The sequence below is a fragment of the Alligator sinensis genome, unplaced genomic scaffold, assembly GCF_000455745.1.
Source record: "Alligator sinensis unplaced genomic scaffold, ASM45574v1 scaffold1241_1, whole genome shotgun sequence".
Lineage (NCBI taxonomy): Eukaryota > Metazoa > Chordata > Crocodylia > Alligatoridae > Alligator > Alligator sinensis.
In genome coordinates, this window is record NW_005842202.1 from 133,889 (window position 1) to 144,857 (window position 10,969).

Genomic DNA, 10,969 nt, shown 5'->3' on the forward strand with positions numbered 1-10,969 from the left:
AGTGGAGACAACTGGCTGCGCTAGGTTAGGGGCTAGACAGTAATAAGCGCTAGCCAGGGCCAGATCCGTGTATGGAGTCTGCCTAGAGCACAGAGAAGCTGAAAGCTGTCATTAGGGGAGCCACGAGCAGAGACATAGATAGGTGCACCATAAATACCTAGCTCCCTAATTGCTCCCGGTGGAACTATTCTGTTACCTCCCAGACACGGTACCACTTTATTGCAGGATCTTCAGGGCCGTAATATTGCCCATGAACCCAATCCCTAGGCACTCCTGCAGGCAACAGCACCTCAGCCTGCAAGCAGCTGTGTGTGACAGGACCTTGCACCCACAAAAAGGACCAGTGGCAGGGACCATTGCAGAGGCTAGAAAGACAGAACCAAGCCCCTGAAAATGTAGAAGCCAGTTGGGATGTGTGAATTTTTTCTTCTAGGAGGGGAAAGGGGGTCCACAACAGGCAAATTCTTTGTCACGCCAAGTGACCAGCCCTCAGTATATGTGTGGTGGTTGTTCATGCTGACTGTGGGAGCCCTGCTGGCATGTTTGAAACAAATTTGAACCCTTTTGTTAGACCAAGGACAGATGTAAGCTGGGCAGCCCAGAGAGCAAGCCTTGCATGTGCAAGATGTTTATTCATAGCTTTGTTCTTCCCATGCACCAGCAATCCCCATCTTTGCTTTGTGTTATTCTCCATCTGGCAGCTGAGCATGGTTCCTGCACCTCTGGTCTGGACCCAGTGCTTTTGGCTGTTATTGGGATTTAAACTAATTTAAACATGTGGGCCAGCGGGCAAGTCCGGGAGCTAAGACACCTGGGTGCTGTGCTTGGTTCTAGCAGGGCCTCACTGCGTGACCCATTACAAGATGCTTGGCCCTGATCCTGCACACACTTACCCGTGTGCTGAACTCTGCTTCAGTTGAACCCAATGGGACAACATTAAAAATTAAATGTGTTCCAGGGTCAGGGCCCTAACTTCTCCCATCGGCAGAAAGGAGGCAATTGTATTTCCTTTCCAGACCTGTTCCAAAGAACACAGTGTTAGCTCTTTCCAACCTGGCTAGCTAATGAAGAACCACCTCATCAGGCAAAATAAACCAAAGACCTGGTTATATTAATCACAGGCTAAAGGAATGCTTATAAAGTATTAATGACATAATGAATAGGATATGTGTTATGCACTTCAATAGCTGGTGTAAGAGATGGTTATAAGCCATGCTCACAGGTGACTCATGATATGACAGTCATTCACAATGGATTAATCATCTCTAAAACTGTTTGTAAATACATCCTGTAAAGTGAGCACTCACTGGGTTTGCTCATTGATGTCTGCAGTATCCTCAGGGCAATGTGCCTGTTTTGTTCCCTCCCCTCTGAAATCATCTCTTTTAACTCCTTCTTTCAGGAAAGCCCAAAGTGTATCAAGGGGTTAGAGTGAAGATCACTGTGAAGGAATTACTGCAGCAGAGAAGGGCCCGGCAAGCAGTGACAGATGCAACCGTAAGGACAAAGTCTTAGCTTCTTCTTCTCATCTGTAGTGGTAGAATAAGAAACTATTTATTTTTAATACTAACCTCTCCTGCATGAGGGTATCAAAGCCAAGCCAGCAGAGGTGGCAGGTCTGAGAGAGTGGGACTGAGGGGAACTTACCTGCATGGCAGGGGAAAGTGCCAAATATATCGGCAGCAAACAAATGAAAATGAGTCTATTTTGGGGTAATTGCTCCTGCTCAAGGTGGAGCACTGATTGCAGGATGGAGTCATTGTATTCTGTGCTGCAGTGTTTGCACCAGGGGCTTACCCCAGGGTTGGCTAAATTTCAAGTTTCATCACAGCAGTCGGTTTCCCTGGGATAGTCCGGGCCTCCTTGCAGCAGCAGGAGAGGAGCATGCTCTGTGCCTCAAAGCAAGGCAAGCAAAGCCCAACTTGCCTGTCATGAGGAGCACCCAGTGCAAAACTGGGTTATACTAAAGCTTCCAAAAAGTTGCCCACAGGAGTCTAATTTCTTCACCAACTCTGAAAGGCCTCCCTGTGCTCACTCATTATCAGACAGGGACTGAAGGCACCAGCTGTGCCAGTCTCTGCTGTCCCAAGAGATCGCTACAGGTCCTTAAATGTGCACCTAAGACCTAGGAAGGAAGGGGAGGGGGGAACAGACTTAGTTGGGATCCTCAAGAGCTAGGAGCCTGACCCGACCTGATTTTAGAGGGCTTTGGATCAGGCAGGGCTAAGCTCAGCTCCCGTCAGCGAGCTAAGCAGTCTGACTCTTCCATCCGAGGAATGAGGAAGGAGCTGTGGTCAGCCAGCACGGTTGCTCTGTTGCTGACCGACTCCAAGTGACCCTGTACAGAGTTTCTCCAGGCTCAGGGAAAGGCAAAACACACACGATTTATTTTCCCTGTTGAAATGGGAACATCAGTGCAAAGGGGCCGCACTGCCCGCCAGTGTCTCGATAAAAACAGAGAAGTTGCTTTTGCTTCGTGACCATGGCAATGGACTGGAATGAGCATGAAAGCTGAAATTCTCCAATGCCCCATTGAACGTGATATGGGGAAAACCCAGCACGGCTTCCACAAAGGAAAATCACGCCCCTCTAATCTACTGGAAGTCTTGGCCATCGAGTGGATGCAGGGGGACAGGAGGATATAATGGACAGGGAGTCACAGAATCTCTTCAAGTCCCTCTGTAGAGATTACTAAGTCCTTCTGGGGTGGCAGTACCATCAGGAATCAGAAACTAGCCATGAGAAGCAAATAAGATACAGCCAGACGCTAACGTTGAGCAGGCAGTTTTCTGTCCAAGGGCTAATGTTTACTCCATTTCACGGTCTGCAGGGACAGACCCATGCAAGGGGAACGGGCAGCAGGCTGGCAGGTGGCGTGGCGTGTGGGCAGAGGCAATGCAGTTTTTGCGGTGCCCTGTATTCATGGGCACACATTTGCTCCCTCTAGAGTCATCAGGGTTTGCTTTCCCCCCTGCAGTGTTTTCCTGTACCATTGCTGGGGCTAATCATGGAAATGTAGATTTTTATCTCTTACCCTATGTTCAAAGCCAGCCCAGGAAAGGTTTGCAGATCCACAGGTAATGCCAGGGAAGCAGAGGTGAGCAGAGAACTATTCAGATAGGGTTGGGCTGTGCTTTCAGCTGAAACTCCCATTAACTGTATTAATGCCAAATCAGTTCCTTGTTACAGGACGCTGGCTGCAGTCCAGTAAAGCGCTTAAGCATGTTTATAGTCCTGCTGGCTTCAATGAGGCCATTAACTTGCTTCATGTGAGTATTTGCTTTGCAGGATTAGGGTTTTGGCCGTATCTCAGTATAACCCGTCGGGCTGTTGGTGGAAGACAGACCTCTTTGGAAAGGAGAAGGGTTAATGCAGCCTGTTTACTGGTGTGGAATTAACATACATAGAATAATCCAGTCCTGGCAAGTCAGTCCTGTGCTCTGGCCATCCCAGGGATTTGCATAGAGAAGCAGGTAATTCATTACTGCTTCCTGGTTCGTGACACTGCAGCTTGGATGGTTTTCAGATTGAATCCCTTACCTCCAGCTTTCTGCGCAGGAACCCGGGCAGACTGGCAACCTGCAACCACAAATAAAGAGGCTTGGTGAATGGAGCCCACTGACGCTGTATCGCTGCAGCGTGTCGGTCCCCTCCCTGCAGCTCACAAAATGGCTTGATGCTAAAAACCCTCAGTAGACGTACCTGTTCTTCCTGCTGTGGCTTGGGGGCTGGACTGAATGAATTTGCCATTTGCTCCAAGTTTGCACTCGCATGTTTGCACCCACAAAGGATGCCAGGGCACAGGTGACCTGCTCCCTGCTCGGCAGCACTTATCCTCACCCTTTATTTGCTTTGCCGCTATGCCTGAAGGGCCCACAGACCAGGGCCCATTGCATGAAGTGTTTTCCACCCAGCAAACACCCTTTGCGGGAATGTTTGGGGAGTGAGCCGAACTAACGGTGTGCCCCACTCTTCCAGATGAGGCTACAGACCAGTAGATTTGCTACCACTCATGCAAAATGGAAATGGTTTAAAGTGTTAAATAACTGGGCACATGTTAGGAGGCCGCTGATAGGGAAATCAGCCACTCAGGATTATTTTGAATAATCAAAGGCAGCTCAGTGCTGTATAAATTTAAACCATCTGCTCAGAAACAACTCTTGTCAAGTAAAATGGAAATGAAGGGCAAAACTCCTGGTCTGTTCAGTGGAGCAAGGCTTTCCCCTGACAAAGCAGACTGCTTTCTGGGAAAACGGGATCGGTTTGCTTCCAAGTGTCCCCATGTTAGAGTCATTAAACTTGCAGACTTCCAAGGGAAGCCTCCATGCCACAGAGCAAGGTAGTCAGATGTACATCTCGGATACCACATATGGTAGATTATATGAGCCTTTGTATAGTCACATCTGAATATCTTTTAGCTAACACAGCTGTAAACTGTTCCTCACTGGTCAAATATAACCCTTAAGAAAGGCTGGTGTCCTGTCCCCACCACCATTTACAATTCTGTTAATTGCCACAGGTTAAAACACCACTGAAAATTCAAAGGGAGCATTAACAGCCAGTGGAATGCAATGCACATCCAAAACGCGACGTATGTGAGCGTAATCCCGTGCACCGGGCATCTGTCATTATCTGAACAGCAGAACAGCATGCCGATTCATGGTGCTATCAAGCTAATAAAAGAGCAGGTTAATGCATCTCGCACCTGTGCTGCCCTAGAGGTAGCTATACGGATGACAAAGGAGAAATCCTCACTTACCCCCAGCATGCAGGACAAAACTCTCTCTGGATAGTTCCCACACAAGCACTTGCATTTGCTTTTCCCTCTTCTCTTGGCCAGGTTCCCCGAGGTGACAACGGTGGCAGTGTCCAGTTTCCAGAGCCTGCCTCTCCTCCATGCACAGGTTGGTACAAAGAGCATCTCCGTCCCCCTCTAACTGTTCTTCCCCCTCGGTCCTTTCAGCCCCGGATTGCAGGCTCGAGGCAGGCACTACCACTTCACTGGGAGTCCAGCCAATCAGAACCTGAAAAAGGCTCACAAAATGCAGATGAGGATGCAGCCAGGCAGGCAGGGGACATTTCACCCTCACTCCAGTTTCTGTTTTCTTGCTCACGCCGTTTGCTCTTTGCTCAGGATTCCCATTCCTGGGTCACGACGTTGCCAAGGGACACGTTGCCTTCAGACTTCGGTCTCTTGTTGCCTTGCTCCGCTTGCAACAAGGGACCAGAACATTGTAAAGCATTCCTTGTCTGCTGCTGATTTGGCTGGGAGCAGAGTTGGCTGGTATCTGTCTCTCACCCTCCCAGGGGTGTCAGACTTTTCAGCAGCACAAGCAGTTTTCTTCCTGTTCTGCACAATTATCCCAGAGTTGGGAGGGAGGAAAAAAAAAGTGTTACTTTGGACTTTTAAACCTCTTCATTCTCCAGTCGCTGGTAGCTAAGGGGTTGGGAAAGTGTCCCTTTCAGGTGTGCATGTGTGAATATATCAAAGAAGTGATCCAATAATCAATATTGGAAATTTCAGTTTGCTTATGTTAATAGAGACATGAGACACACAAAAGCTTTCCCAGGAAGGGTTAAATTGTCCTTTCTCTCCGGAGTGAATGGTTTGTGTTTCACTGTCCAGCGAAACACTCCGGGCCCAAGCCTGAAAATACTTGTGCAAATAACTTCAGGGAGCTTAAGAGAGCCACTTGTGTGCATGAGGATTTGCAAGATAAGAGCTTTGCCTGCATATGTTTTAAGTGTGAAATGCACCACATGCTGTAAGGACACCTCAAAGTCTTTTGCAACCCCTTTGGTTGCCAACACTCGGTCCTGGAGAATGAGAACCTGGTCCAAGAGCCTCTCAGCTCAGCAAGCAGAGACCTGTATCGTCCGTGTGGTCCCCAGACGGCGGAGAGCACTGCTGGTCTGTCTGCTGAGCCTGTTGCCTCCTTTCTGCCTTGTGACAGTGAGACAAGAGGTTTCTTGTTTCAGTGAAGAGGTGTTTGCTTTCCCCAATCCAGAGCCCTCCTTCCAGCCAACACAGGTGGCATCCCTGGAGCTTGTCAGAGGGCTGAGGGGCAGGCTAGTTGGTAAAATATTAGCAGCACACTGCTGCACTGTATGTGTTTAGGCTTGTTCTAAATTTACTTGTAAAATAAGGTTGGGATTTTCAAGGGACGCTAAGGGAATTAGGGACCCAGAGTAACGTTTTCCAAGGCACCTAAGTGGGTAAGACTCAAGCTCCTAAGTCACTTGAGTACTTTTGAAAGTTTTTGCTCTAGCCTTGTTGCCTTTGAATAGCAGGAGGACTCTTAACCCCCTTCAACTGCTTTGGAAATCCCACTCTAAACTCTGAGGACTTTTCTTTGATCTCAGTGGGGCTGCTAAGCCTGGCTGTGTGTCTCGGACTCCTGCCCTAAGGCAGCATTCAGCTACCTCTGCGTACGTGGGCATTTACCCATCTCTCACCTCTTCTCCATCCTCCTCTCCCAGAGCCGTACTTTGAGGCTGAGCCCATCGCATCTGCTCCCAGCTACTTCCAGCCCCGGGCATTTCCAAATTGCATTTCCTGCGAGGAGAACCCGAGCTATTTGGAGCAGCTGTTTGATTCCTATCTCCAAGCAGAGCCGCCCTCGGACACCTCTCTCAATGCTTTCCAGACCTCCGCACATTACAACCCAGACATCTTCCAGCCAGCTCCTCTCTCTTTCAATCAAAGCCTGGTAAGTTGGCTGCATTCTTTACCAATCTGGACTGATGCTGGTTTGTAAGCCACTGGTGTCATCTCGAGAGAAATCGCGCCAGCTCCTTCAGCAAGGGAAAAGGATTGGAGACTGGCCTGGAAACTGAAATTGGTTTTCTCAGCACGATCTACCCTCCAGCCCATAGATGGGGGTTGTAAGTCTGGGTCTCATGCCCTCTTTCTGCAAAAGCAGAAGATCAGAGGATCCAGTCAATTCTGAGGTCGCAAAGCTGAGGAGGAGTGTTGCTTCCAGCACCTTGCTCCCTCAACCCATATCCCATGGGACCTCTTTAGGGAGGAGCAAGGGAATGGCAAAAGGCAAGTCTCCAAAAGGTTAAATCAGTGCCATCACCTTATTAGTGGTGGCCAGGATAGAAATCTCCAGGCAGATTCAGAGCCCTGGTCCATCCAAGGCCAGGATCTCACCTCTGATAGCGACCACAGCCACGTGCTTCAGGGAGGTGCAGGCAACTCTGGTGTGGACAAGAGTGGAACAAGCATCTCATGACATACAGATGTGGTACAGATGTTCAAAGTTCCTTCCTGACCCTCAGCCATTAGAGCTGCCTCCTGCCTTGAAGTAGGAGGGTTTAAATCTGCATTGGGCTGGTCTAATAAAAGATATCAGATTCACCCAAGGAACCTTGTCTGCCTAAATCTGCATGTAACTTATAGGTGGGAACACCTCTGTTTAAATTACTCTCTCTAAAGGCCTGCAGGTCACATGAGAGTGATGGGAACCTGAAGAAGGAAAAACACAGCAGTGTTCTCAGATATCCCCATTGTCCATCCCAAAGAGCTGTGGGGGGGTGCAGTGCCCCCTGGCAATGCCCTGCCAGAACTTGATTTTCTGGAATAATCCATCTGGAGTAGAACAAAAGAGAACTGGAGCCAAGCAGCCTCTTTTCCGGGGTGTTGTGTGGCACGATACCCGCAGGGGGCTGCAAAGAGGATGGAGCTGGGCTGTTCTCAGTGGGGGCAGATGACAGGACAAGGAGAAATGGGCTCACACTGCAACAGGGGAAGTTTAGGTTAGATATTAAGAAAAATTTCCTCACTGGTAAAGCACTGGAACAGGTTACCCAGAGAGGCGGGCGACTCTGCATCCTTGGAGGTTTTTAAGACCTGGGTAGACAAAGCCTTGGCAGGGCTGATCTAGTTGAGGCTGGTGCTGCTTGGAGCAGGGGGGTGGACCAGATGTGGCCTCCTGGGGTCCCTTCTATGATTTTCCCCCACATGCTCCTTTGCTGGTGTTATGAGACTAATAAGCTCTGAGTAACCTCTGCCCAGGTGGAGCCCCGCGTGGCACGGTCCCCACCCCACACTGAACTCTCCGGGGTGAGCACAGTGGGGTCTGCACCGAGTCCATTGCAGGGGCAGAGCTAAAGGGGTACGACAGGGCAGGTGCAGAGCGGGTGTGACGTGGTCACATACTCAAGAGGCTGCCACTACTCGTGGGGTGTTTCCGTTTGTGGTGTTACTTGAACCTCCAGGATTACTACTGGCTAAATGCTGCATTTGCTTCCTCAAATGTTGCAGGTTCCAGGATCTCCAGATTCACCCGATCTCTCCAGCCCACTAGATTATACTTATTCCCCACCGCAGCTGCCTCCTTTTGCTCCACTGAACTACAGTACTCCCTCGCCTCTCGATACCAAGAACTATGGGTATCCCGGGGAGGAGTGGACCTACCATGCCCACTCCCATCCGCAGTCCAGCTGCTCGCCGTCCGCCTGTTACTGCACATCCTGCGGCTCGGAGCACTTGGAGAGCATCAGGGTGTCTGAATATTACCCCTACCCGAGCACAGACTGCATGGACTACCTACCCCCAGCGACGATGGCCGACGACTTCTTTAGAAGAGACAGGAGCTGTGACATCTGCTACAGTTAATGGTGGTGGTGGCTTTAGACAGACACGTCCCCAGACCAGTTAACTCTCCAGGTGCTACCCGGAGCACCGCTGCCTAACACAAAGTCCAGTTTCCTCCTCACCACTTACACTGACGCAAGTTAGCTATCGCTGGCATAGTTTTCACTCACAGCCATTCTCCTGTCCTGTGCGTTACAGTTTCATTGTGAACAAGCTCTTTTTTTAATGACAAATAAATAATTTTATACTGGTTTATGGTGCCTGTTCATTCCTGCAAGGCTCAGCAGAGACTCTCAGTTCTTCCGAGGAAACCTGTCTTTCTTAGCCACCCAGGGCTCCTCTCTTAGAAGCAGAGGCCTTGATCCTGCAAGCAGGCAGGGGGACGAGGGGACATTTTAAGGGGCCTGCTCTGATGTGAGAGTTTACTCAGTTGTGTAAGGGTTTCCAGGATGTGGGCCAGCATTTCTCTCTCCCCAGCCATGTCTTATATGTCCCATCGGCTGTAGAGGATAAGACCATTCACCCAATACACATCGAGTCTCTGAGGCAAACACCAGAGATTTCAAATGCCATTTAGACTGATCTATTCCTCTCCTGCTCTCTCCAGCTTTCCGTACAACACGTCATCAGCCTAATAAAATAAGGAACCTTTTCCAGGGGGGTTGCTTTTATCTGAGATGTGTGACAAGCTGAATGCTTTTAAGTGATGTACAGAATAACACGGCACCTCCAAATGGCACAACGGGGCTGAGATAGCTGCAGGACCAGCCCGCACCACCCAAAGCGAGCGCTCCTTCTCCTCTGTGCACATGAAAGCCAAGTCTGAAGGACCTAAGGGCATTCAATCATTTAAGAGCTAACCCCTCCTCCCTAACCCTGCAGGTCAAAGCGCATCCTAGCCTCATTTCCCAGCCTTCCTACAACCCTTCACTGCACCATGCCAGCTGCTAGCTTTGTGCTGATGAAGGGCAACACACCAGTGGATACAGCATGGATAGCGTTAATTCAAAGCACACCCACCAAAATGAGCCCCTTGCCCCTCTCCCCACTCCATCAGCCATCCTCCCTCCCTGCATCATGCCACAGATAACAGCCTGTGCTCAAACTCCCCAGGGCAGCAGCTGTGACTGCATTTCCTATGTCAAGAGCCACACACCTTGCTGGCATTGCACGTGCATGTTCATAGTATGCTGGGTGAAACAGCACCCTTGTTTGCAGGTGCAGTCAGCAAGGTAAGGGGGTCAAGAGGGCTGACACAGAAGACAGCTTTGCTAGTTATATGGCAGGGAAGGAGGATCCTAAGTACAACCCTGAGCCTTCTCTGACATTTTTCCTGTTCATGGTTTCGGCTTTAAGGAAAGCGGACGGCGTAGCGTGCTCTACCTGGAACACAACGACCTCTGGTGGCCTCTTAGCTAGGGCTCAGCAGCCCCAACAGCAAGGCTGCATGCAATAATGCGCTGCCCTGGTGTTTTCCAAGGTGCTTCAGTGTAGGAGTTGTCTTTGAAAAGGCCAGCGATGAAGCAGCAAGTCTCTATATCCAGTGCCCAGCGCTGGAGGCCTTTCCACCCTAGGGCTGTATGTCCATGCACATCTTTGCACACGAGTTTTGCATCTATCCATATAATAAAACATTTTTCATATGCTAAAACATTTGTAAAAATAATTTTCAGTTCCTTCCCAACTTGCCTGAACACCATCCATGGGGAAATGTTTTGCACCAGTCTGTTCTGTGCATTTAATCCATTTTTTTGCTGTCAGGTATCTCTAGGCAGATCCATTTCCTTCTCTGTTTGCATTTCTTTTCTCAGCAGGCTCTGCAGAAGTGTTCGCTAGCTGAGATCTTGACCTGGCCTGCTCGCTTCTGTTTGGTCAGCTCAGCCACCTGGGAACTGCTTAGGTTTCTTTTTATTTAAGGGCTGTGCAAGGAGCACATGCACAAATTAAATTGATATTTATATTAAACTGCCAGAGGCCTGGACTGGGGCTGGGACCCCTTCGTGCTCAGGGCTGTGGATACAAGTATTAAGAGATGGTCCTTGCCCGGTGGAGGTTACAATTCAAATAAACAAGATGGAGAGAATGAAGAAGACTGGAAGTGTCCTAACCCTTGTTTTAGAGAGGAATTGAACTGTCGGGACAATAAGGCTTTGGATTCAGCAGTGCATTTAAGCATTTTCTCAATTGTAAGAGCACATGTCCCCAGCCCAGCTTCTTAGCTATATGGTTATGCCCATCTTTTTTCTCAAAACTAGCTTCCTGGGTGCAATGCAGATTACAGCAGGCAGTTGTGTTGCTCACACAGAAACCAAGGTGCGTTTCCAGTGCCTGGTGAGATGTCACTGGATGGCATGTAGCTACTTGTGC

General features: G+C 49.4%; 1 protein-coding gene across 1 annotated transcript; it reads left to right on the forward strand.

Moving 5' to 3' along the window:
* Nucleotides 1-1,398: 1,398 nt before the first annotated feature.
* COLCA2 (colorectal cancer associated 2) lies at nucleotides 1,399-8,844 on the forward strand (the record flags this gene model as incomplete). The annotated part of the gene is made up of 4 exons (XM_014521310.2): nucleotides 1,399-1,497; nucleotides 4,841-4,904; nucleotides 6,481-6,710; nucleotides 8,270-8,844. Coding segments are annotated over 4 exons (747 nt in total), but the record flags the coding sequence as incomplete, so codon positions are not given.
* Nucleotides 8,845-10,969: the final 2,125 nt, after the last annotated feature.